Below are 27,757 nucleotides of genomic sequence, written 5' to 3' on the forward strand. Positions count from 1 at the left end.
GATGCCCAGCTTGGTGAAAGAGCAGCCAATGAAAGAAGTTTAGAAAGCCGGGACAACTATTGCAAGAGCACTTTTGAGGAAAGTTTCATTAAAGTCTGGCTGGACGAAAAATATAAAGAAATGACTTAAGACTTTTGCACACCAATGCACTTTTTAAATTTCATTTTTGAGCACTTATGCAACCAGAAAGCTTATTAATCTAAGAGAAAATTATGTAATAAAGGAGATATCCACATAACTTTTTCAGGGAAACAACACATTTAATATATTTTTTAAAAATAATGAAATAGTAATGATCCTGGGTCCATGTAACACACTATCAGTTTCAAACCTGGTTGACAACATTAGTTATTTATAAAAAATAAAATAAAAACCTCCTGGTCCTGACCAAAAACCAGATATGGTATTCTGTGAGTGTGTATAAAACAGAAGACAACATCTGGTTTTTCATCCAGACTAAAACAGCTGCAGTTGTTAAACAAAAAAAAAAAAAAAAAAAAGTTTCTAAATAAAGGTCAGGAATCAGTGTTTAAAATATTTTATTGACCCCAAATTTCACATTAGAGGCACCGGCCCAGCCCACAGTTCAAAAACACTTTTGTTCAGCGATGCTAGAGTATAAAAAGTTATGTACATGTGCTGTATAAAGATATACAGCGATATGATGCTGCCCCCTGCTGGAGGTACTGCAGTCTTTCAGTCACTTCACATCCTGAAGGTAAAGTCAGGCCGCACATGTGTCAGACCACATGCTGCCAGGTACATTTAAGGAAGAAGAGAAAAAAAAACAAACAAAAAAAAACAACAACTTTATTTTAGGTATGCACGTCCCTTTGTGTCAGAAGAATAAGTGTCCTTGTAAGTGTGTCTTAAATAAAACTTTAACACTGTCTTCATAAATAACTCTGTAACACAGAGAAATGAGTAGCTGTAAGAAAAAAGAAGTTTTGCCTCAAACATGCAGTGAGGACAAGGAGAAAACGTTTGCTCCCAGTTAATCCACAGATGTCTAGAAGGAAAATTGGACTGCCAAGCGTCAAGAACCTGGTTTAAAACACGCGGTCGAACTCTGTCTGGCTCGTGGTCGCGGGATTCCGGTTCTGATTGGGCTGCTGCTGGGGCATGTGTCCTCTCCGCCGAGGCGGGGCCAGGTACTCAAACATGGACGTGTTGTGGGTGGAGAGCATGTTCTTGAGGTCTGACGGCATCGGGTCTGACCAGAAGAAGTCGTGGTTGAGGGCGTCGTCACTGTCGATTCGCTGTGCCGGGTCCAGGACCAGCAGCCTGTCGATGAGGTCCAGGGCGTACGGGTCTTTGACGTAAGCTTTGAGGCGGTCCTTCACCTTCCTTTTCTGACCTTTGGGCAGCTCCATCTTCTGGTACAGCTCATACTTCTTGTCTACACCGGGCCACACCTGATGGGAGAACAGAGTGTTAGTTGAGTTAACACAGAGCTGAGAAACAGAACAAACACAGAGTCTGAGAGGAAGAATGAAGGCTCACCTCTGCCGTGATGGAGCCGCAGAGCTGGCTGATGAGGGTCAACTGGTGCTGCTCCGTGTTCCCCTGCATGATTGGACTCCGTGTCCACATCTCGGCCATGATGCAGCCGGCGCCCCACAGGTCGATTGGAGGCCCGTAGTCTCGCTCACCTGCAAAAACAAAGATAACACAGAAATTTAAAAACTGCACCAGGAGTACATTTGAAATTTACTTGTACTACTTTTTCCTGATTATACCTGTGACTATGTTTGAGTACAAGTTTTTTGTTTCTTTCTTACCCAACAGCAGCTCTGGAGGTCGGTACCACAGCGTCACCACGCGGTTAGTGTAGCGGTTCCCCTGGCTGTTCTTGGCCAGGCTGAAGGCTCGAGCCAAACCAAAGTCGGCCAGCTTCAGGACGCCGTCTCTGGTTATGAGCACATTTGCTGCCTTCATGTCTCTGTGAAGGATCTGAGCAAAGAACAACAGATCCCCATTAATATTCTGACAGTGGAATTTCATTTGGTTTAAAGTACCCACTGTGTCTCTGAGAGTCTAACCTTGTTCCTGTGGATGTAGTACAGCCCATTGAGCAGCATCTGCATCACCTTCTTGATCTCTGCCAGCGTGAACTTCACGTTGGCGTTGCTCAGCAGCCCAGCCAGGTCATGCTCACAGAAGTCAAACACCAAGTAGATGCTGCCTTTGTACCTGTTAAACTGAGTAGCTGAAAAGGAGAACAGCAAATTAAAAACAACCCCCAACAAACAGAAATAAATCCACACAAACACGCACTCGTGTCACACGAACCTTTGGTCCTGCAGATCTCGATCAGATTGACAACGTTCTCGTGTTTGAGCAGTTGAAGGATTTTGATCTCTCTCAGAGCTGTGATTGGGAACTAAAGTGGAGGAAAACCAGTTACATTTCATCCACACCAACTTTCAGCACACTGGATTTTAAATGACGCCAATGCTCTGGTTTCTTACCCCTTCTTTCTCGTTTTCCATCAGCACTTTCTTCAGTGCAACTTTCTTCCCTGTTTGCCGGTGCTTCGCTTTGAACACCTCCCTGTACAAAAGACAAATTTTAGAACAGACGGCTTTTTAAACTACTCAACTCAAATGGTATATAGTAGAGCTGGGCGACAGAACGATAACGATATGTATTGCGAAATAACTTTTTCTCGATAGAAAAATTTAACTATTGCGATAGGCCTCATCTCTCTTGTCCTCTAAAAAAAAGAAAGAAAAAGAACAGCCAATCCAAATTAAGTAGTGCAGAGCCTAACCAATCACAGCCGCAGCGTCACGTCACGTGACTTGTTACGTACAGCACAAGTGCCAAGGCGCACATGTGTATTTGTTTTTGCAGCCGGGTAATGAAGGAAATGAGTTTGCCGACTAGAGAAAAATCAACCGAGAGCGTGAGTGAAGGTTACCGAAGAAAAAACCAATGATGGTTCCAATTCCGGAGAGCTTATCGAACGGAAGGGCCATAGAAGTTCCGTAGCGTGAAGGTATTTCGGCTATTTCAAGTCTGACAAAAAATAGAGTAGCGCGCACTGTAAATTGTGCTGAAAGCAAGTCTGGAAATACAATAAACCGGTGCATGCTCAATCTCTGACTGAAAGCGCTAATTCGTCATTCAGCTTTTGTCAGACTAAAGTAACTGTTAAAACTGTTTGAAAAGCTAAGCTATACAACAAGGAGAGATTGAGAATTTCCTTTTAGTTCTCAGTTTATTTGATATTGACAAAAGTTAGTCAATTTTGTTTCTAAGTGGAATTGACAATTTAGTAGTCTGTTTTGTTTGTTCTATTTTGAAACTTAAACGCTTTAGCGGCTGCATTTTGTGTAGTTTGCAATATTTGCCTTTATTTATCTGAAACTGAAGTTTCATGTTCCTTAAGTACATTTACCCTGTTAAACTTATAATAGGAAATAAATATTTAAATTAAAACAAGCTGCTAATTATTTCACATTTTACTTGTGAGCAACGACACATTTAAATCTTACAAATATAGTTATTTGGCTTATATCGTGATATATATCGTTATCGCCAGAAATGAAAAAAAAAAAACATATCGTGATATGAAAAAAAATCTTATATCGCCCAGCTCTAGTATATAGCCAAACGTATAGTAGGCTAGAGAAACAACACTGCTGGCATTTGTGTGGTAGACATGATCTCAGTCCACTTCAGACAAGAACTACTTCATCCCAAAGACAAAACAAGGTGAACAACATCATGTAAGTGGTGCAGTGCCGCCAGGAGTACTTAGACCTTTACAGACACTAGGGGTGGGTTTTTTATGATCGATTTTCCGATTAAAATCAATTCTAGCTTGAATAACACGATATCGATTCATTACAATCCTGAATCGATTTTTAAATATAAATGTATTTTGCCTGAAACGCCAGAATCTCAGGTTAAACCTCACAAAATTTCGACAGCCACCAAAAACACAAGCACGAACCCGCCGATGCATCAGAATCAGTGAGATGTCGGTTCTCTCTCACCTGACGGCACACCCTGTCTGGACTGAAAGCCGACAGCTCACAGATTCTGATGCATCGGCAGGTCCACGCTCTGTGTTTACGTCTTTTTTGCGCTAGATTCTGAAGCTGTAGGCTTTGTCTCTCTCCAACCACATTATACTGAACCAGCAGCAAAAGAAGATCCAAACTACGCTTCACATAAACATCATCATGAATCCCCTCTTACTTTTGCTGTTCTGCTCCCACCACGATAAAATGACACTTCATGCACAGCTCTCTTTGTCTCTTCCAATCTAAAAATCTGTTTTCTGCACTATTCGCTTGCTTATTATGCACAAGTCTACTGTTATGTGCAGCGTTGTCAGCCGCTGTGTTTTTTGTTTGTTTGTTTTTCTAATTCAACTGACTTCCAAAAAGATAGCCTCATTTCTGCTGTTTAATACTGAAGAAATTTAAATTTTTTAAAATTATGCAAAATGCTTAGCTGTGTCTCTAATTAAACCTCTGTAACTTTGCTCTGCTTCACTTCAGCAGCATCAGGTAATGTTCATATGTTGATTCATGGTTTTCTGTTTTTGTTCTACTGCAGAATATTTTAAGGTGGTTATCTGCTATAAAAAGACAGACCAGGAAAATCTCCTTCATGTGTTTCTGTGCTCTGTTACTTTGACACAAAGTCATCTGCTGTGATGGTTACACCTCTGATAAAGTCTCACAGGTGTCAGCTTTCTTTTTATAGATATGGACATGTACTGATAAATAATCAGAATTATAATATTTCTGACTGTCTGAGACAAAATTTCACAGACTCAAATGGAATCGAATCGTGGATCTAATCGAATAGACCCTGTGCACGAGAAAATGCTAACTTCCTGTTTTAAGACCGGGCGTAGGGTTGTACATTTCCGGTAGCTTTATTTTGAAGTCAATTGCTACTGCAAAGGTGGACTCAAAAATCATTACGTTAAGTTACAAAGAGCAGAGGGTGGGAACACTCACCATTGCTGTGTCATAAAAAAAAAAATCAAATGATCAATTTTGATGTTTGAAGAGCGTAGATCGATTGTTTGTTTACATCACTCAGCACAAGCAGAACTGCATTACTGCATGCAGAAGACACATCTCTGTATAGTGACAGTTCTTATGATTTAAACAGGCAAAATGTTCAGCATTCAAACTACAGGTGAACAATAGTCAAAGCAAGATGTTTCCCTGTTAAGTCGATGTCAGTACACACCTACACAGCATGTCAACAAACCGTGAAAAAAAAAAAAAAAAAAAAGCCACAGGATATTTAAAAAAAAAAAAAACATCATTGTCGATCTCCTCCATGCCGTGCCGGCACGGCAGAATCGCTACATCGATCACTAGCAGTGTGACACTGAAGTGCTGCACTGTATATATACTGTATATAGCACCCAAAAGGCAGAGGAAGATGCTAACCAACTCACAAAAGGTTGGACTTCTGGACATGCTAAAGGAAGGTAGAAGTTATCGTATTTTTAAAAAATTTTCTTTTTAAACCATACCGCGCACCGGATTATAAGGTGAATTAAGCTTAAATTAAGCAATTAAGCTTAAAGTTGTCAAAGGAGCTTGCAAAGAAAAGCGTCTGGACTTCTTTAAGTTGCTTGAAGACGTTTCACCTCTCATCCGAGAAGCTTCTTCAGTTCTAAGGTCAAATGGTGGGGAGTCCCAGATTTAAACCTAGTGGGAGTGTCCCCCCCAAAGAGGGACAAAAGGACCCCATGATGATCCTCTAATCGCCTGAGCCAAGGTGTGAAAATGGGTGTGGGTCCCAATCAGCCAGGGTTTCGGGTGAGCTCATTGTGAAACCTGGCCCCACCTTATCATGCGAATTCCTGAGGTCAGATGGCCCAGGGTGTCAGTGGGCGTTAAGGCGTCTGGGGAGGGAACTCAAAACTGGATTATAGATGGCAGGCAGTTGGTGTCGTAAACCACCGCCTCTGTTCAAAGATGGTCGTTCACAGTGGACATAGATGGCTTCTTTCACTCCTCTTTCAAACCATCTGTCCTCTCTGTCCAAAATGTGGACCCGCGATAAACGAGGGAACTCTATATACAAATACTGAGAAATTTCAATCCTTTCTCTCTTTTGCTCTGAGGCGCGGGGGGGGGGGGGAATATCGACAAGTCGATGAACATCATCTACAGATATATTAGGTAAATGCCCAAGACATCTTGAGAAATGTAAATCGCCGCTTGATTCATTCACTTGGTTGACTTTTTTTTGGGAAAACCCGACCGTAAACAAGACGCCAGTATCACACCGGAAACGAAGCGCCCTACATGAGTTTCCCCACCGGAAGTAGCATATGCTAAGGTGCACATATGGAACCGATTCTAGAAATCAGTGACGATACTCGGCCCTAGAATAAACACCCACTTCACAGAAGCACGGCACAGCATCGGAGAATCAGCTCATCGGGACAGAGGTCAAGCTGCCTCTTTTCCACACCAGGGGAGAAGAGATGTCACTCATTGAGAATACAACGCAAAGCCTTTTTTGGTGCTCTATGTGTGAGCCTGGTTTTCAGCATGTGGCTCATTTAGCCAGTCACAAATTATTCCGGTGCCATATCTTTGTGCCCTGTTGTTTCAGTTGATCGCAGCAGAAGACCATAACCCATGAAAGATTTGCAACTTTACAAACTAAATACCTTTTTTAAAAACATGTCGAAACAGCCTTCCTTAATAAGCAGTTGGACTAATACAGGAAGGAAACTTAAGTTGTTTACCTGCTCTTCATTCACTCCGTGCGGCTAGCAGTTAGCACAGCTAGCCTTAACACAGCTGGCGTTTATACGGAATTCGCAAAGCAGCTAAAGATTCAGTAAGACAACCAGCCTGCTGTGTACTACTCACCCAAAGGTTCCTTGTCCTATCTTGGCCATTTTCTCGTACTTGGAGAACTCGTCACAGAAAGGGAACTCCACTCCGTCGTAGTACTTCGACATGATGGCGGCCTCCCGGTCGGGCCTGGACAAAAGGAAAATTCACGAGACTTTAAAGTGGTAACATCAAACAAGGCTTACACAGAACGCGCCTCAAATGCAGCTGAAACAAACTAAAGCAAACCCGTTTGTTAAATTGAAAAGTAAATAGATTTAGTCTTACTTTTCAGCCCCGGTGGCATTGCTTGTCTTGTCCCGCTGCATCCTGTCCGTGTCCGCGACGTAGTTACGTATGGAGCGTCTGCGCAGTGCGCACGGCGTCACCTATAGAGCTCAGCGACCCGCCCCCACTGATCTGGGGGCGGGTTTTAGTTATAAATTTATTGTACCCAAAATCAAATACAAATTGGCAAAAAGCTAAAATAACCCCAAAAAAGCGACAATAAAGAAAAACAAATGAAAAATAAGCAGTAAAAGAATAATAAATATAAAAAAAATTCAATCTCGTAAGGCCGGGTTCGTCTGTAGCGTCTCATTCAGAAAGGTCAAGTCTGTCGGGGTGGAGGGCACAGAGGAGTGGAGTGGCCTCTCCGAAACTGTGTTGTCATGCCATAATGCATGCCCTCATACAGGGTGGAAATTACAGTTCTCCTGATCCTCCTGAGTGCATCAAACATGAAACCATGTCACAAAAATAATATATTTTTAAGCTTTGAAACTTGCACAGTGGTTTATTTATAACTCTTATTTTCATAACTGTAAACAAAGGAACTCACTGTTAGCCTATTTACTTCCGCCAACATGTATTTATTCATAATGTTATAACTTTTACTTAGAAGCTGTAGTGATTGCCGTTACCATTCGTTAAAATTAAACATGCTGTCGATCTGTTAATTCACCATTAAATGCTGTGCTTCTGTGTGGCGGTTGTATTAATACATTATTATTATTATTACAGGGTAGCCACATACCCCCAGCATGCTGATGGAGGTCTCTGCACATTAAAACCATCAGACCTCTCTGTTTTCAGCCGGTTTCAAGTGCTTTTCCTGATTTCCTGCGAGCGAGCTCCCACCCCTTCAGCAGCCATTTGCTTGCCTCTGCAGTTATTTTAAAGCATGCATCTAAACTAAACTTGACTGGGAAATAAAAGAGCTATCATCATTATTCAAATCTATCTGAAAGAAAAGAAACAACAAGCTAATTTATGATTCACGTTTTTTTTTTTTTTTATATATACTTAAAACAGCAACAACAAACACTGAAGTATGTCTGTGAAGGTTCTCAGTCATCTAGGTCATTGTAGTCTAAGGAGCTTGGAATTAAAAGCGTCTAGATTTCTTTAAGTTTTCTTGAAGACGTTTCACCTCTCATCTGAGAACCTTCTTCAGAGCAACTGGTGGAGAGTCCCAGATTTCAAGCCCTATGGGAGTGTACCCAAGAGGGTCATGGACCCCTATTGATCATCTACCTAATCACACGAGCCAAGGTGTGAAAACGGGTGTGGGTCACAATCAGCCAGGGTTTCGGGTGAGCTCATTTTGAAATCTAGCCCCACCCTATCAAGTGATTTCCTGAGGTCAAATGGCTGGATGTGAGTGGGCGTTAAGGCATCTGGGAATGGATATCAAAACTGGATTATAGATGGCAGACAGTTGGTGTCGTAAACCACCGCCTCTGTTCAAAAATGGTCACTCACAGTGGACATAGATGGCTTCTTTCATTCCTCTTTCAAACCATCTGTCCTCTCTGTCCAAAATGTGAACATTGGCATCCTCAAGTGACCTTTGTCCTTTAGATGCAGATGGACAGCTGTGTCTTGTCCTGTGGAGGTGGCTCTTCTTTGTTGTGCAATGCGTTTATGAAGTGGCTGTTTGGTCTCTCCAATGTAGAGGTCTAAGCACTCCTCACTACATTGTACAGCCTATACTACATTATTAAATTTGTGTTTAGGAGTTTTGTCTTTGGGATTAACCAGTTTTTGTCTGAGTGTGTGTTGAAATGTATGTTTTTATCCACAAATCAAAACCAACGAAGTAGAATCCTTCACTGTTCACATCAACTCTGTGGATAAAAACAAAGTTCACCAGGGAAGACACAAAAGACAACAGTTGCCATTTCTGGACTGCGCTGTGCACATTGAGGAGAATGGAAACCTCAACATGTTTGTTCTAAAACGTTTGTTTTACAACAAAAATGGAAGCCACCTTCTTCCCCTTCTCCCACCACCAGTCATCAGATTTGAAAAACTAAATAATTAGTTTTTTAGTCTTCACTGTCAGATCAGTCATTTAGGTCAGAATCTTAGTATATTTCTGTCTCACCTCCCAGGGAAAACAGCATCACAAATATTTTCATATATTGTAGTCCCAAACTCCTGAATTTTATTACAAAACGATGGCATATGTACATAAGACTTATACAGCAGTATCATACATAATCTGTATGGTGTCCAATAAAAGCAATGCACAATCTTAAAGTGAAGAAATTGTATCCCTTGCATCATGGGAAAGTATTTGAATGTTTCTAAATATCCTTTCCCACTCTTTTATTATCCCATTTCAAACTTAAATGACGGTCCCAGGTCTTCTTGAGAGCTAAAAGCTTCATTACACAGTTTCTGAATCGCCAGAGAAATACACAGAGTACTTTATCAAAGAGACTGTGCATGGGTGATAATGGAGGCAAATGAGGCTGTTAAGTACCGTACTGAAGTAGAGCTGGAGGTTAACTGCATAATAATAAACAGGATTTTAGGCTCTCCCGACCCCACCCACCATCAGCCAGCCTCTGCAGTATGTGAACAAGATTATTTTGTAATCCCATCAAACCTCCTAAATAAGAAAAGGGGATCCTTAGGAGTGATGTAATGACTGGTACTAATTTTTAAGATGTTAACAATCTCAACCACTGATGAGTTTAGTGCTGCCCAGCAAAAAGAAATGGATCAGTGTTTGTGCTTCTAACAAGATCTAAAACAAATGCTTTACCCCAAAATGATCTAAAGTTGTTTTTAAAGCTTTTATGACCTGAAAGTTACTTCTAGCAGACAAATTTTAACAGAGACAAATTATTCAAAGGATCCCCACTGAAAACGTATTTTTGACCTTTCGATTCATTTTTGAAGAAAGACGGTGAATAACTGTTCACCAGGGTTTAGCCCTAAATTTAAGGGTAAATTCTTAGAAAACCGACATAACTGTAAACGTTTGATCAAAACTATGATACTAGTTTACCACAACATGGGGGCGCTCTCTGCACCAAACCGGACTGTTTGATAAATTAATAAACGTGAAAATACAAACCAAGACATTCTGACCGCAAAGCAGCAGAAATGCTCATGTAAATTAATAAATAATGATTATGTGTTATAATGTAAACATATCTCAAATTAATTTAAGGGAAAAATAACTCCAGTGTGTTTTTCAGACACACTGGAGTAAACCAGCCATCCATGGTTGGTTTACTGTTAGAATACCTGCACGTATGTTTTTGTCTTCATTATTTACAGGAAAGTATTTGAAAGCCTCCGATTCTGATTCTGAACAAACCTTAGAGAAGTAATAAAAGGTAATAATTCTGCTTTCTTGGATTAAAGCTGCACATATTATTCCAGAGATAAACAGTCTGCATTCAAATTAAAGCTCAGTCCTGAGAATTCATGGCATCAAAGGTGAATCTCATTCAGGATTGTGAAGTTTTCCTCTTTCACTTTATAGGAGGGAAGGGAAGAAATGTGCTCTTACACCCCTAACCTTAATCTTCCACATAATGCTTTTCAGTTATAGGTTAGATTTCCCCAGTGGCGTGTCTAGAAAATTTTTGTTGGGGGGGCACAGATTTGGAGAAGGGTGGCAGATGTAATTGGCAGATAATGTTAAAAAAAAATCTACCAACCGTTAACCATAATTCAATAACCCTATAAACCTAATGACCGAATGCACTTTTAACTCTTATTAGAATGAGATTTTAACCACTACGGTGCAAAGTTTTTAGATACTGCATTGATAAAGTACAAGAGATACAATCAGTGCTTTGTCAGTGTTTATTCAGCATTCAAGGACAGCAATATTTGCATAGTGTTTTTACTGACATATAGTGCACATATGATTTGGGCAAAAACATTTTTGAATTTAAAATACGAACATTTTTAACATACAATTCCCAAATTAGCCAATGCCATTGCAAAACTTTATCTGCCTATTAAAAAAAGAAGATAATCTTCTTACAAACTGGTGTTTGATTTTGAAACAGGAAAAAAGTGGGGAAACAAATGAAAAGACTAACATTTGAATGAAACCTGAAAGCAAGTAAATACTTTCTATGCTGCCTTATGTTAAACTTTGGTAATATTGATGCATGAAGAACAACACTGGCTGATGATGAAATACAGTCAGCTGGCATGGTGACACTGCCAGTATTAACCTGTAGGGCTGGACAGGGACAAAAAATCGGGCATTCTGACTAGAGACTGGCCCACCAGGTATTAAAGCCATAAAGCCTTTAAATGAAAACAAACGCTGTTGTTACAGTGATGTACAGTCTTGTTGGTATATGTATGATTTCTATACATTTTATGTCAGATAAAAACTTTGTTCGCAAGATTCAGATAATTATTTAATAAAAGCTAGATATTTTAAATGAGAATAAGAAAGAAAAGTATTTCTTTGTGCCCCCCTTTCCCTGTTAATGCCCTACCTGGCCCCCTGGCAAAACTTTCCTAGACCCGCCCCTGCACAGTTACCAGCTGTCAGCTACTTATCCTGGTCCTGATCCTGGTGTTATTTGTCTCTCAGAAACAGTTCATAACTTCCCTTCAACTCATTCATGTCACCTAAAAGGTAAACCTGTTTCTCCATCACCTGTTCAGCTCTGATGATTCAGTAAGGACATCTCCTGGTTTCATCTTCATGTTTCCCTCTCACCACATATCCAAACGAACATCATGACCAGCAGCTTTACAGCTGTGGCTCCAGCAAACATCAGCTGATACTAGAAATTAATATTAAATAAATTCTAACAACAGCTGATCAAGCTTAAACGTGCTGCTGTTGTTTAGCGCGACATCCACTGGTTTCCTCTTTCTGGTGCAAAGTGGGCGATAAACAAACAAGAGAGAAAAGCCGATCAGCTGATCATTGATCAGTTTCATGATTGAAGTAAGAACAGGAGAGAGAGGGGGAGAGAATGAGAGAAGAAGATGCAGCTGACAGCATAAAGACACAGAATAACTCCAGCTTTGTGTCTTTTTTTCATTACAGCTAAAGTACGGGACAAACTGCGTCTCTTCTCAGCTCAATACGAAACACGTAATATTTTCTCTGAATGAGGGACCATTCCATTTTTAAGGAGCCGTTGGCAACTCTACTAACTAAACTTATGAATAAAATAAAGTTCACTATCAGTAACATCATAGCACCCACCCAGCTGTGTAGAAACTCCGTCTTGCTAGCTAGTACGCAGTAGGAGTTATTGTAACTGACTTTAAAAAGTCAGCACAACGAAAATAAACTCCACCTAAACTTGGTTTATATCTGACCCAGATAGACTGCAGCTCATAACTTCTTACCTGAAGTTCAGTTCACCTGACACTCGGACCGGCGGCCGCCTCGGGTCTCTCCTCCTCCTGCCTCCCCTTTCTCTCATCCACCTGCTGGCCTCTGTGGAAGCTCCGCCTTAGCCACCACCAAACAACTGAGTTATTTTTACACATCGGCCAGCATCTGGCCAATCCACCACCTCTCATTGTTCATGCTGTTACAAAAAAAAAAAAAAAAAAGTCATCAGCCCACCGGGCGTATGCCCGATGGCCAGTCCAGCAATGTTAACCTGCAACCAAATCTGCAGCTCCATACAGCAATGTTACGACTTGGATAATATAACTCTTATGTTAGCTCCCCCCAGTAGCCTACTGTCTGAAATATTCGACGGTTGCAATAATTCTTTAAGTGTTATTTTTTCCTTGGTATTCTAATTTCACCGAAGTTTACTAAACTTAATATTACTTACAGGGACATTTATTCTCTCCTCATTTTCTTTCGCCGAAAAATTGTTTTCTGCGGTGCTGTGGTGCTTGGCTCTCCTTCCTTTGCTAACGTGATGCTCATAATGCAGAAGCCGATGCTGCATTCACTTACACTCGGATATCTGAGCTTCACTGTGAAAACATAATCGTACATTTGATATTTGATTGAATTTTATTGTTTTAGCTTCGGGGTGGCACCTGGGGTGGCCAGTCTGGTTGGGGGGGGGGGGGGGAGTGGCCTGTGCCCCCCCCAGGCCACCCCGCTGGACACGCCACTGGATTTCCCTGCAGGACTTTTCTGTTTCTGGTAAAGTTCTGCTAAAGTTTGGACATTTAGTGTCACAAAAATCAGTTATTGCTGTTTTCAGTGAGTCTCAGGTCGCGACAAATTATGGAGCTGGGATGGCTATTATTATTCTTTTTTATATTGGAGACACTGAAAACCATCCACCAACTTTCACTGTTGCAGGATTGTTTTAGATACTGATCTAATCTCAGGTTCTGAAAATGTATTGTTTTTTTATTGTTCGATCTTTGTCGGAGTATTTGTGTGTTTTATTTCTTTGCGTTTTCATGTTTGTTTGTTTTTTAAATAAATGAGTAAAAATGACGGGGCGTGTTCTGACGTCATTACGCTTGAAAAACGAGCCTTCCATATTTGGTGTCGCCTTCCTGGGACAGCTCCACGCTTCATGATGCTGTGCATGTCTCGCATGCTGCGGCGGGGCTCGGCCTTCGCCGCGCGGCTTGCACGGCGGGATCGGGCACTCAGTTTGGCGGGTCTTTCGTGCCGGCACTACAGCACCGAGACGGCTCCTCACATCCCGGGAATGGAGTACCAGGTATGCTGCGTGACCGCCGCCGTTCGTGCTCCAGCCGGCTAACGAGCTAGCTAACTGAGCAGCGAGACTGTTTCCGAAAGTTTGGAGGTAGTTTTCGGGCTGATTGGAGTTTGATGGAATCATGGCTGACAGGAGTGCGCTTTGACGGCAGGGAGAGGGGGGCAGTTAGCTGCAGGCTACCCGGACTCGGCTGTTACACGCTAGCTTGGACAGCTATTAACAGCTCGCGATGAGACTATCAGTGTCAGTGGCTAAAAGTCTGCGCTGGCACGTGCTGTGGTATTTCTGTGTAGCCATGTTATTTCTGTTAGTTTGACTCGTGCCATGCTCACCTGACCTTTTCCTGGATGAACTCAGGTGTTTTTGATGTTTCCTGTAATATTAATGGGAATTTTCCGCAGTTTCAGAGCTGGGAGTGTCAGAGCTGTCCGCAGTCTTATCCCCACTTTATGCAAAATTGAGGAGATAAGACCCTTTTTATCTCCTCGTGCTGCTGCTTTCACGAGCATTTGGCACGTAAAATTTTACACATGGCGTCCATCATGGGTTTCCTGCGGCCAGATATTAAAGAGACTCAATGAATGAGTTTATTGTCACTGCAACAAAATTATCTTTAAGGATTTTCTGAGTCTGTTTCAACTGTAGACTGTATGTGAAAGATGGAAGTAGTTGTCCATTGACCTCTTGGTGTTGTTATGAAACCCGGCAGGCTCAGGGTGGATCAGACTGCCTGCTCTTTGGTTTATGGTCGACGAGGCGCATATCCTGTTTTAGGCTCCACTGTGACTGTAATAATGACCATAATTCATAAAATAACACATTTTCTTCTGTAAGACTTTAAACTCCTGATTGGCCCAGTAAACTGATCAGGAATGTGTTCACTGCCGTCACAAATCAATTAATGCTGGTTTATACACAACCAGAGGAGTCGGCACCTGGTGGTGATCAAACAAGGTTTAAGGCACTTCTGTATTGGTCTCAGTTTCTAGATTCATTTTAGACACGATCTGTCAGAATTCTACAGAAATAATTGCTTAAAAAATAAATTTTTATTAAGCAAATAAACTTAAATATACTTTCTGTAGTTGCCCTCTGCAGGTTTAAATAATTTGGACACTTCTGATGTTTCCAGATGTGTGCTGCTATAAATTAAAACCCTCTATAAAATTTTTACAAAAGAAATTAAGAGAATATGAAGAAATGGCTGCTATGACTTCATATCTTTTTTTTCTGCCTAAATGAGTGTGGACCAAACCACTCTGATTCATACAAGGGTGGAGTTCATTTTAAGTAATTAAAAATGTTTTGTTTTCCATCTATCACCTTTGACCCAGAAGCCTGTAACCACTGAGATTACACCCATGCCTGCAGCTAAACAAGATTTCTCTTTACATTCCTGATCCACTGCTGGGCTCGGCTCCCTGGGATTCACACCTGTTTTTTGTTTTGTTTTTTTTTTGTTTTGTTTTTTTTGTTTCATTTTGTTTTTGGTTTTTTCAGAAAACACAACAACACACCTGAGTTGTAGGAGACACCACCTGGTGGTGGTATGGAAGGGTGTCTGGTAGCTGTTTTTTGAAAGGCTCGTATGCTGTTAACTGTCTCCTGTGGCTGTTTTTAAACATTTCCACGTTCTCCATCTGTCATCTGTTCACCTCTTGTTGCTTTAAGCTGTCAGAACTCTTCCACACCTACTTTTCACAACACCTGTGCTTCGGACTCTGGCCAGGAGAACAGTTCATTTGCATGCAGAAGTGAAAAAGAAATGTGGCGTCTCTGAGACAGGGAAATGACACGGAGTGAAAGCTTTTCGAAGAAAGCAGTGGTTGGAGTCATAAACGTGTTTGTGTTGGTGGTGGATGGGAGCATACCTGTTATAAAAGGTGATCAAACGTTATCAAACTGGAGCCAGTGATCTAACCATGGATAAAGACAGGACTGCATAAGAGCAATGGTGAGCTGGAAGACTTCATTCTGCTTAATTTCCAGCATTTCTGCTGGTGTGTTTTTGTTTTTGTTTTGTTTTGTTTTTTTTTGTTTGTTTGTTTTTCTATTTCTGTGTCTGATTTATATTTATTGGTTTTAAAGTGGAAGGCTTGAGATGTTTTTCATGCTGTGAATCACTATCTTTTAAAAGTACTGGCTTTTATCTTCTTCTTTTTTTTAATTGAGTGTTTGAACTCTGATACAGAGGAATTAGGTAAATGGGATTGCGGATACATGCTGAAGTTTCGCCGTGTTTATATGACGTCTCAGTTGTAATTTGAGAAATCTGTGCTTGTTTTTATTTGCATATCTCAATAACAGTTCATCCGATCTGCTTTAAACTTGGCTGTTTAGTTGTCGGGGTCTCGGCAAACTCGGCGCTGAGATTGAAGTCATTCAGCTCTCATAATCTAAGGAGCTTGGAAAGAAAGTTCTGATGGCTTTATTTTTTTTATCGTTAGGGTGGCTGCTGCTGCTCCACTCTGTGTGTAGGGGGAGGGACTCACACTGACATTAATGCATTCCTGAAATTTTAACTCCCAAAGTTTAACTGATAAGATTTGGATACTGAAGCTGTCATTAATTCTGCTTACAGGTCTGACTATTTCATTGATTCCTGATCAAAGCAAACATTTATCTCTAAAGACAAAGAGATTTGAAATGATGTCAGAACACTCTCCAGCTCTGATTAAAGGAATGAATGAGTTGTTAGACATGTGAATCTGATGGAGTGGACAGTTTGAAGCTGACTCTTCATTCCCATCCCATCTTCCAAATCCAGTCAGATTACAGCGCAAAAAATATCGTCACGTTGAATATTTGCTTTTGTAACAAATTATTTATGAACAGAATCCTTGTCATTGCTCCTGTGAGTCTCATGGGCTTTTTTTGTGGTTCTGAAAAACACAGGATGGTAAAAAAAAAATTATTTCAGTCTGTCTGGTCGGAGTGGCCTGAATTTAATCAGACTGTGAGCACGCTTTCCAGATTTTCATGAGCCTGGGAGTTGTTTAGCTAGATTAAATTGATTTCAAAGAACCTGAGAACAGGAATAACTGCTGGCTGCTTGAATAATCATTTATAAAATAAAGCTTACATTGACCTGCTGCAGCTTCTTCTGGTGCAAACAGTTGTTACATGAACGTACCTGAAAGTACAGCCGGACCCTGGTTCAACTTTAGTTGATATCACTTCAACACAAAACGTAAATACTTTGCACATAAAGTCAGAGCTGCTGTTTCTTCTCATTCAGTTTAAATTCAGTTCATTTTGAATATATGAGACATTTTTCGTTTTCATATATGAGACTGCTGAAACCTGTAAGATGGATCTGACATGAGAAGAGGCTTAACATGTTGCCCAGATGAAGACGGGTGGCTGATGCCATGTGATATAGAATAAATAATACTGTGGCCATGTTTTGATTCTTGTAATTTCCATGTTCATGAGTCCACTTGGGCCAGAGTGATGTAAATTTCATCATCAGACATTAACCATGTGGACTTAGTTGTGAAGAAGTAGCTTTACACTGCACCAGATACTGCCAGTGTCCACGGTGAAGCATGAGCTAAGCATTAGACCCTGCCCACACCCCCACATGCCGCAGGTATCTCTGTTACAGAGTGACAGAAGAGCTGCTGTTGTGCTGCTCATCAGTGGTTGGTTGGTCTCAGCCGGTTTGCCTCACAGGTGTTGTTGGGCTGGTGGTTATACCTCTGACTCTCACTGACCATCTCAGCATGAAAGATTTCTTTGCTCTGCTTGTGTGAGAGTGTCATTTTTACCTTCTGACATGTGCAGAGGAAACAAAGCATCTGTCACTCTTTAAGTCAGACTGATCCTCATCCTTTCATTCAGAAACTCTTTCCTGCAGATTATTGTGATTCCATCCTCAAACATTTTTCTTTCACCTCAGGACGCCATTTGCACTCTGAACACGCTGCAGACAAATGCCAGCGCCTTGGAGCAGGTACGACGAGAGCGCAGCAACCCTCAGCTGCAGCTGAACGCCATGAGAGGCTTCCTGGAGCGAGCCGGCCTCACGGTGAGCCAATCAGGGCGGAGAAAACATTTAGAATTACAAACAGTGTTACAGTAGATATGGCCTTCAGTGTTGTCTGACGTGTGTGTCTGTGTGTGTCAAAGGTGGACGAACTCAACCATCTCAATATCATTCACGTGACTGGAACAAAGGGCAAGGTGAGCTGATGTGTGTTACATAACTGTATGAAGATAAGTATTTCTTTAGAGCTATGTTTTATTGTTCTTGTATATCAGTCTCACTCAATACTCAGTCATATCTTGAAATCAGATTTAGGTCTGAGATAAAGAGGCAGCCTTGTACAAACACACCCTGTAATTGGACTTATCTTAAAAGTAACTCTATAAAATATGTATAACAGTGGGGGGAAATAACCCTCTAAGGTTAAAAAGGGAAAAAAAAAAGAAAAGAGAAAAAAAAGCAAATTTAAATGGATGAAGTAAGATCCAGGAGCTCAATAATATAAAATGCTATGGAAAAAAAAAAATAGAATTTATGCAAAAAAATCATGTCGCTATTTATCAGTTATGGAAAAAATGAAATGGAACAACTTACAATGTTAAACTTTAAATATATTTTATTGCATTTATTTTTAAATACAATATAAAGTCATGTAAATAAAAAAAAAAAAAAAAAATGCAATAAAAAACGTAAAAATATAATTTAATATGATTAAGTTGCAAAAATTATTTAAGAATTATTTTTATTTTTCCGCTGTAAAACATAAACATACAGTCGGGCAAAAGTGCAGGATGTAGCAAAAAGTATACAAGCTATAATTTATGTATGCAATTTTTTTTTTTTTAAATTTTGAATTTGTTCATTTTTTTTTTATGGTTTAAACAGGTTTAATTTAATTAGTATAAAACTGTAAGTAAAAAGTTTGATTTATAGCAGGAAAACATGGTAAAAGTGATGAGTTTATATTTCCTGACTCACAGAGAAGGTGAGGGACACAATTTCATACATTTCCTGGATTGCTTTCTCCATTCAGTTAAATTTGCTCAGTCATTCAGATGTGTCTGGTGTTTTTGGTACGTTTCCTGACTCTAAAACTCTGAATTCATGAGCATAAGCAGGCCTCATCTGTCTGCACACACGTTACCAACAGGATGTGATGCCAAAGGTTTACTGACAGTGCGAGTCCAATCCAGCCCTGCAGATCTTTGTAGGGCTTGTAGTGATGTGTGGGACTCTGTTTAACCTCGCTGTTTTCTGTCCTGTCAGCGCCGAGCTCTCGTTATGCAACTTGAGAGCAGAAGGTCAAACAAACATGTTGGCAAATGTGTATTCATTAACCAGCTCAGTCGAGGGTGCTTTCAGACTTCACTTTTTATTTATTTATTTTTTTAGAGGAAATTTACAACAAAGTGCTGTTCTGTCCCGATGGAAAAACCCAGCGATGACTGTTTTGTCTTTCAGGGCTCGACATGCGCGTTCACTGAGCAGATTTTAAGAAATTATGGCTTCCGCACAGGATTTTACAGGTAAACTCAAATCTAAGTTTTATTCTTATTTTGTCAGGGATTTGACTTAAAGCATCCACCATGTAACATTAAAGATGTGTTGCAGCTTTTTGTGATGTACACACAAGATTTAATAAGAAATAAAATCCATAATTAGCCGTGAAGGATCACTGCCCTTTCCCTCCCGAACTGCAGAGCTGGTCCAGATCATAAAGTGTGAACAACATCCACATGTTGCTCTTTTTTTTTTTCTTTCTTTTTTTTTTTTTTTGGGAGAGACATACATGCCTCTCCAAAAAAAAAAAAAAAAATGGAAAGGAAAATGAAGTTGGTGACCATTTGTGAGCTCCTCTGAAGCTCTTAAAATGTGATCATATTGATGATGCGGGTGGGTGCAGGTGTGTAATGTTGGTTCGACTGGTTGTGTTGAAGTGTTTGTGTGTCTGAAGCTGCGTGTTTGTGTGCAGCTCTCCACATCTGGTGCAGGTCAGGGAGAGGATTCGGATCAACGGGCAGCCAATCGGAAAAGACCTCTTCACTAAATATTTCTGGCAGGTTTACGGGCGACTCGATGAAACAAAGGTGGGTCTGAAAACGGGAGCGCAGACAGTCACTGACCTCTGTGTGTGTGTGTGTGTGTGTGTGTGTGTGTGTGTGTGTGTGTGTGTGTGTATAATCTGTGTCACAGGTTGTAATTGAGTTGGTTTTAAAATGAGGCTCCTCAGGTCAGAATGAGCGTGAGCCTCATGTGATGGGCAGCATGTGTTGGTCACGTTACCGCCCCTCAGTTCTACCCTTTAATGTACGCAGCTGCAGGGTTTCCCACAGAATCAGAAAAGCAGTTTTATTTTATTTTATCCTTTTAATTTTTGCTTTTTTTAAAAAACTCCTAGTTCTTATTTCAGATAAGTCTTTTTTTCCGTCTGCTGGTCCCTGCCAAGGTTATTATAGATGATGATTATTATTATTCATTATGAATATTATAGGTTGTTGTGTTCTGTGTAATAACTGCATTAAATAGCCAAGATTTTCCATAATACGACCTGTCTCCCCATGTGATGTCTGTGTTGTGTATGTAAGGTCGGGGGAGGGGGGGGTCCCATTTCGCTGCAGGGCAACTTGCATGTGGCAAATAAAGGCTTTCTTGACTTGACTTGACTTGACTTGAAGATTAGAATTATGGATCAGAAAGTTCATTATTTTATCTTTTGGCTGTAATCAGGCAGTCTTAGTCTTTCTCTCTTCGATCCCCTCAGGATGCCCACGGAGGGACGATGCCGGCCTATTTCCGCTTCCTCACCATCTTGGCCTTCCATGTCTTCCTCCAAGAGAAGGTAACTTCAGAGACGGCCAATAAACACACTTAAAAAAAATTATTCCTCACTTAAGTGGTATTAATGTGCCTTAAATGCAGACACCTGTGCAGTTTCCTTTGTCAGTGAATTTTAAAGCTCTGATCTCAGATTTACTCCTGGTGTTTTCTTTGGATCTAAACGGCTTTTCTCTTTGCTCAGGTGGATTTAGCTGTGATTGAAGTTGGTATAGGCGGCGCGTACGACTGCACCAACATCATAAGGTGAGATTCTTCATTGAAACTTGAGTTTCAATGAAACTCATACAAGAGTATTATACTGGCCACAGGGAGTTTTTGTTTCTAGCACAAACTGAGCACTTGTAAAATGGGCCCACTGCCAGGCTCATGGTAAATAAACATTAGCATGTGGTGCTATGGCTCTGATTGTGCACACTGGTGTGTACCTTTGATAGAAAGGAATATGTGTCTGATACAGTGGTCCCTCATTTATCGCGGGAGTTACGTTCTAAAAATAACCTGTGATAGGTAAAATCCAAGTAGTCAGCTTTATTTTTTACAATTATTATAGATGTTTTAAGGCTGTAACACCCCTCACTACATACTTTATACACTGTTCTCAGACAGGCATCAACATTTTCACACGTTTCTCTCTTCTTTAAACACTCTCAAAGTTCAAACCTTTGTAGAAAAATAAGGCCAGTATTATAGAATAAAACTAAAACGTTTCATCGACATTGTTGTGTTTGTTGGGGAGAAAACGTACAAACATACAGTACAGCACTTCGGGGTCACACTTCTAGCGATCGAAGATTTATGTAAATTTGACAAGCTGAACACATTCTGTACTGTACAGGAGACACGGCACGAGATTGACAATGGTCCACAAAATTACGGACAAAAAAATCCGCAAAACAGCGAGGCTGCGAAAGGTGAACCGCGTTATAGCGAGGGACCACTGTATTTTGGATTTATGAAAGGTGGACATGGCTGCATTATCATGGTCTCATCTCTGCTTTGCAAAGTCCCATTTTGAGATCTGTGTGGCTCTAACTGGAATCCCTGAGCTGGAATCCCTGTGCACCGTGGTTGTGCTGTTTATGCCTTTTGGAGGATTTTAATGCAGTTATGTAACAAAGAACATGGCTACCATGCAGTTAATTATGTCATCAGAAAACAGTGGGTGACGTCAGAGGCTTCATCCATCATTTCAGTTTTATTTAGATGATTTTTATAAAAACGTGCGAGCCTGTGGGGGATTGGAGTTTCACAACTATTCCTGCAGACAGATTAATCCACTTGCGGTGCTCCAGAGAATAATTTCAGATGTATGCTTGTTGTTTCATTTTTGTTTTGTGGGTTCTGTGTTTCATATGTTGACATTCTTTCTAGTAGGATACAGTTAGTGTTCAGAGATGGAAAATAAAAATAAATAAATAATTGTTGTTGTTATTATTATTATTATTATTATTATTATTATTATTATTATTATACAAAAAATCAACAGATTTGTCAATGAATTGCCAAAATATTCCACCATCAGGAAGCCTCTGCAGCACACACATCTCTTGGTTTAACTGTGCTCTGCTGACTATAGGAGTGTGTGCAGTCATGCAGGTAATATGCTTCTGACAAGAAATGCAAACGTGCACCATTTTGTGCACTTGGTTCATTAGAACTGAACAACAGTGCAGTGAGCCTGAAGGTGAAATTAACACGTGATCGCGTGCAATTTGAGTCCTAATCTAAAGGCAGTGAGTGCCACAGACCTTAAAAAGACTTGGAGCAAAAATTGGGGGCAAAAAGTAGACTAGTCTTCACTTATACGGTTAGACTTCTTTTTCATTTGTTTATTATTAGCATTACTTTTACAATTCGTCTTTCATGAGGTAGAATAAAAAAACACTTTATAGTTGCTTGAAAAACTTTGAGGCGCTTTTAACCAGCGTTTCTCGTCCTGTGCGGTTCCACAGGAGGCCGTGGGTGTGTGGCATCTCCTCTCTGGGCATAGATCACACTCAGATTCTCGGAGACACCGTCGAGAAGATCGCCTGGCAGAAAGGAGGCATCTTCAAGGTGTGTCTGTGGTTCAGCTTGAACCCGTTATTTCTTTTTAGTTCCTGTTTGTAACTCTGCATTATTGTGTTTGCAGCCTGAAGTCCCCGCCTTCACCGTCAGACAGCCAGAGGGCGCCATGCCCGTGCTCAAGGAGCGGGCCAAAGAGATCGAAGTAGGAGTCCACTTTCAGTCACATCACACACAAAAATGAAGCTTCAGTTTTATCTAACATGCTCTAACTGTTGTCGCAGTGCCCACTGTGGGTGTGTCCACAGCTGGAGGACTACCAAGTGGACTGTGGACCTTTGCACCTGGGCCTTGCAGGGCAGCACCAGCGCTCCAACGCCTCCCTCGCCCTCCAGCTGAGTCACACCTGGCTTCAGAGGAGGTGCCTACCAGGTGTGATTAACGTTTATACATAAATCCTAAATATCCCAAATGTACATAAATTGAATACTGCCTGAGCCTCGAAACCATGTAGCTGAACCGTGATTTTTTTTTTCTTATTATTATTATTATTTTTTTTAATTTAATTTAATTGTTTAAATGTAAAATCAGTGAGAGGAGGTTGGTCTACATTGATGTCAGCTGCCTCACGGTAAACGGATCGTGCTGCTGTCACTCACTGAAGAGAGCACAAACAAAGAGCAGTGCTTCTGTGGCAGAAAGTAGCTGATGTCTGTTGTGCTTTCAAAAAAGTTGCTAAAGAAGTCAGAAAAATCTAAATAAAACTGATGAGGATGAAGGGGGAACTTGAGGTTCACAGGGTGAGGACAGGTTTGCATGATGAGATCCACAGCATATAACTTACAGGACTCAGATGTAAAGTTTCTGCCTGAACCCCTGCCTGTATTTTAGCTCCATCTATCTATGACACTGCCTCCATCATGCTTCACAGAGGAGATGGTGTGTTCAGGTTCAGATGCAGTGTTATGTACCCACCACACACAGCGCTTGGAAGTAGGTCAAAAAATTCCTGCTTCCATGTGTTTGCTGTGCTCCCTTCATGGCTTGTTGCAAACGGGACTTTCTTTAGGGGTGTGAGTGAAGGGGTTAGGTGACGAGAGTGTTGATAGAAACCTGTCCTCTCTCAGCAGATCACAGCTTTCCCGTCACCACTGTTGAAAACAACGGTACACTTCAGGCGCCTGCGTTCAGTCCCAGCCCCATCATGGTTAAAGGTGAGTCCTGCTGAGCCAGTCAGCTGCCATTACAACCAGATTGTCATTCAGTGAGGTAACTGTGTGCGTTTGCTCTCAGGGCTGGCAGATGCTAAGTGGCCCGGCAGGACCCAGACCCTGAAGCATGAAGAGGTGACTTACTTCCTGGATGGAGCTCACACCATGCGCAGCATGCAGGCCTGCGTTCAGTGGTTCAGAGAGACTGCAGCTGAGCACGAGAGGAGCGCCAGGTGAGCAAGACTTGTTAAACTGCGTGCCAAAGACCACCTCAGACAGCCACGCTCTCTTTAAATCCTAGAAGTGTTTCTGCAGGGAGGTTTGTACTTCACATGCTGATTTGATGCCTCAACATGTTTGTTTTAGTGGAGCTGTGGCCAGAGTGCTGCTGTTCAACGCGACAGGAGAGAGAGACTCGGCTGCCATGCTGAAACTGCTGGTGGTGAGTACAGCTACTTTAATACACAGACATTCATGTAGAGAGGAACTGATGCCTATAAATAATTCTTCTGCTGTTTTTTTTTTCTTTTTTTTTTTTCTCAGACGTGTCACTTTGACTTTGCTGTCTTTTGCCCAAACATCACTGAAGCCATTGCTTCCTGTAACGCAGGTGAGTACTCTGAATGGGATGGAATTTCTGAAAGGAGAATAAAGAAACTTCTTCCATTCACAGTACATTTAAAAAAAAAAAAAAAAAAAAAAAACACATTTAAACTGTAGAAATTAACTTAAAGAAACAAGAATCCTAGAAACCTGACCCAGACGAGGGATCCCAGAGTCCCAGCATGGAGGTATGCATGGCGACTGGGCCTTAACCCATGAAGCCTCAACTGGAGCAAATCACATGGGAACAGTCATCTGTGGCAGCAGTCCATTAAAAATGACATTTGACGGCCACTCGGTACCCTTCATTATGAACTGTGACACCTCACTATATATCAATAAAGGCGTGGTTTTAAGAACCTTTACAATAGTGTCCAGGTTGTTCAGAGTGTAGCTTCATAGGCAGAGACCAGCCAGACTAACTTGTGATGCACATCCAGTCATTTTGTTCATAAGCAGCATGAAATCTAATAGAAACCACTCTGTTCAGGAAAGGGCTTCAAGGTTACTCCCAGTTGGCTTTCAAGGGGAAAGGGTTAATGGTCACCTGCACAGTGGGAGTGAAACCTAACATGGCGCGTTCAGGAGTGACAGCCTGTGCATGCAGTTTGTCAATGATAAACATAATGACCGAGCATCAAGGTGTCCAAAAGAACACCAGGACACATTAGTTCAATTCTCGATCAGACCTCACGTGTCTAGAACAGTCGGGTGAAAACGGGAGCTGAGCTGGTGGTGCTGTTAGATCAGGTAGTGGGACATGATGCTGGCCAGGCCTGGTGTAGTCACATGGTATAGTGAGGATGCACTGGGAGTGTCTCAGTCCAGGAAACTGACTGGGACATAGAGTGGACCATGTTCCACACCTATTGCCAGATGCCAGAGATAAAAGAAGCTGTTGAGGATAGTCTTAGTTGGCTTGTTGGACTCCGGAGGCTGCTGGCAGCTAACGAGGGCCAAAAACAAAACTCGGGTGCAGGAAGAGTTCAGTAAGGGCATGGAGCAAGAATTTAGTCTTAACCTCTTTCTGCAGATTTCTATACCACAGGATTTATCGGATTTGTTGTTTCCTTCTCAGACCAGCAGAACTTCAACGTGTCAGTGGAGAACATGCTGACTCGCTGCTTGGACAACGAGAGGAGCTGGCGCCTTCATAACCGGCTGGGTGATGACGAAGGCACCCAGCTGCTGATCCAGGACAGTCTTCCTCGTTTACCTGAGCACAGAGGGGACACCTTGGTGTTCCCGTGCATCCTCAGCGCCCTCCAGTGGATCACGCAGGGCAGGGACTCTGTGCTGGCCGACCCGGCCAAGTCGACATTGCCGGTTAAACAGAGTGTCACGGCCAAAGCCGCTCCCCTCCGTGAGGCCGCCGAGATCCACGTCCTCATCACCGGAAGCCTCCACCTGGTGGGAGGAGCTCTCAAACACCTGGACCCAGCTTCCTCTAAGTGACCATTTGCACATGTTTACACTACTGTGGGAAACTTACCTGGACAGAAGAAGGTTTTTTTGTGCTTTTAACATTTCAGACTTGGGGATTTGTTTCTCTGAGAGCTAATTATGAGGACTGAGGCAGCTCCAGCTTCACCCTGAGCCTTACAGCGCAGACGCTCCAGAGTGTCTTCAGTCTTACTTGAAGCCAGATGTATTTACATGAGCTGTAGATGCTACAAAGAGCTGAGCTGGTCAAACGGAATGATTTAAACTGCATTAATTGTTTCTGACCCTGTTGGGAACGTTTAATTATCACATTTCAGAGATCTTTAAAAATTGAGAAATATTTGCACATTTTCCTTTGTGTCACTTTGGTTGCACAGTGTGCTTCGTACATGTGGCCTCCTCTTTGTAAATGTATAAATCTGGTATCAGATGGATTCACGAGTTTAAAATCTGTGTTACGTTTCTACGTCTTATTTAAATGGGCCTTAATTTAACTTCATGGTCAGACTGTGACACATGCAGTCGGTGTATTTAAAGCTAAAAAGTTAAGACCTTCAGCCATATCTGTTCAGACTCTGACTTTTATGAGCACAAAATGAACATCACTGTTTTAAGTTTCACCTGAAATTCACTTCTGTGGAAGCTCTACGATGGAATCCGCTCACATCTTTAAAAACTGAGCCGGTTAGTTTATGGAGACGTTGTGCCAACCATGGTTTAAAACTTTGGTGTCCTTCTTGGTCCTGCTGATGGGAAATGTTTTACAGACACAGTCCACGTCTCCGCAGTGTGATCCACAATAAAAATGGTTACAAAACAACACCTGTGAGCAGTCTCCTATTATTAATACAGGCACACAATTACACACAATTAACTGATCTGAAATCAGCAGGTAGCTCATTCCAAAGAACAGGACCACTCGATACTGTATGCAAGGTTTGTGAATATATAATCTGTACATCAGTGATGTGCAGTGACTTCAACAGAAAAGTTAAGAGTAAGCCCCCACCACCACCACCCCTACAGTTTAACAGGAAGAACTAGACCATCTTGCTGCAATGAGCAGGAACATCTTTACCTTCACGGAAGAATTAGCGCAATTCTTAGAATTGGAGTACTAGAGGGTTTTGTTTTCTTTCTTTTTTTTTTTAAACACCATTCACTGAAAGAAAGGAAAAATAAATCACCATGAAAACACCTCGATACATGCAAAACTATATATATTATATATTATACATTAGTATGAGAGAGAGAGCGCTTAAAATGTCATAAAATCATATTCAGCAAGAAGAAATGGAAGTGAGACCAAATTTATTTTTGAGCATGCAATCTATTGAAAAAACGCTTAAACTGAAACAGGCTTTTTACAGATCAAAAGTTTAGGACCACACTTCCAAAAAAACCCATAACCTCCCCGCCCCCAAAACACAAATCAAAGTTCCAAACATGAACTCAGGAATGAGTTGTCCATTTTTGTAAACTTTTGCCATCCATCCCCAAAGATTCTCGATTGGATTTAGATCAGGGGAACATGTAGGATGGTCCAAAAGAGTGATGTTATTCAGACTCAGAAGGGTAAATTAATTCAAATTAAATCAAACAGAAATAAATTCCTAAAAACAACAAAGAAACTTCTTGGGGGGGAGGGTTTTTTTTTTCCATTCCACTGATTGATTTACTGCCTGGCTTTGCTCCTGGGATTCATCTGGTTTGTCGGGTTAGAAAGATGCCACATAGAGTAGAGATCTGTCAGTCACTACATGCTTCCACACCTTAAACACCATAACACACACATTCTTTACTTAAGTAGAAGTGAAGATATGTGTGTTTAAAAAAATGCTCAGGTGAAAGTCAAAGTACTGAATCAACTTCTTTTCTCAAGTAAAAGTGAAAAAGTACCGGTAC

At 41.3% G+C, this 27,757-nt stretch overlaps 2 protein-coding genes across 4 annotated transcripts; one reads left to right on the forward strand and one right to left on the reverse strand.

The window, feature by feature from the left end:
• Positions 1 to 303: 303 nt before the first annotated feature.
• Positions 304 to 13,018, reverse strand: cdk9 (cyclin-dependent kinase 9 (CDC2-related kinase)). Of its 2 annotated transcripts, XM_063464557.1 has the most exons (10): positions 12,908 to 13,018; positions 12,468 to 12,652; positions 7,122 to 7,253; positions 6,870 to 6,983; positions 2,472 to 2,553; positions 2,293 to 2,383; positions 2,043 to 2,209; positions 1,782 to 1,953; positions 1,504 to 1,652; positions 304 to 1,415 (listed from the first exon to the last, which is right to left on the reverse strand). In XM_063464557.1, the coding sequence occupies exons 3-10, from the start codon at positions 7,160 to 7,162 to the stop codon at positions 1,050 to 1,052; spliced, it is 1,182 nt and encodes a 393-aa protein (XP_063320627.1). In that variant the 5' UTR covers positions 7,163 to 7,253; positions 12,468 to 12,652; positions 12,908 to 13,018; the 3' UTR covers positions 304 to 1,049. The 2 variants fall into 2 exon arrangements, with proteins under 2 accessions (XP_063320627.1, XP_063320626.1); XM_063464556.1 differs by lacking the exons at positions 12,468 to 12,652; positions 12,908 to 13,018 and having other exon boundaries at positions 7,122 to 7,632.
• Positions 13,019 to 13,595: 577 nt separating this feature from the next.
• LOC134618427 (folylpolyglutamate synthase, mitochondrial-like) lies at positions 13,596 to 26,664 on the forward strand. Of its 2 annotated transcripts, none has more exons than XM_063463811.1 (15): positions 13,596 to 13,765; positions 17,667 to 17,795; positions 17,897 to 17,950; positions 19,215 to 19,279; positions 19,726 to 19,840; positions 20,515 to 20,592; positions 20,773 to 20,834; positions 22,544 to 22,646; positions 22,723 to 22,800; positions 22,880 to 23,027; positions 23,723 to 23,809; positions 23,889 to 24,039; positions 24,173 to 24,248; positions 24,350 to 24,416; positions 25,488 to 26,664. In XM_063463811.1, the coding sequence occupies exons 1-15, from the start codon at positions 13,616 to 13,618 to the stop codon at positions 25,862 to 25,864; spliced, it is 1,740 nt and encodes a 579-aa protein (XP_063319881.1). In that variant the 5' UTR covers positions 13,596 to 13,615; the 3' UTR covers positions 25,865 to 26,664. The 2 variants fall into 2 exon arrangements, with proteins under 2 accessions (XP_063319881.1, XP_063319882.1); XM_063463812.1 differs by having other exon boundaries at positions 23,726 to 23,809.
• Positions 26,665 to 27,757: the final 1,093 nt, after the last annotated feature.

The sequence above is a fragment of the Pelmatolapia mariae genome, linkage group LG20, assembly GCF_036321145.2.
Source record: "Pelmatolapia mariae isolate MD_Pm_ZW linkage group LG20, Pm_UMD_F_2, whole genome shotgun sequence".
Taxonomy (NCBI): Eukaryota; Metazoa; Chordata; class Actinopteri; order Cichliformes; family Cichlidae; genus Pelmatolapia; species Pelmatolapia mariae.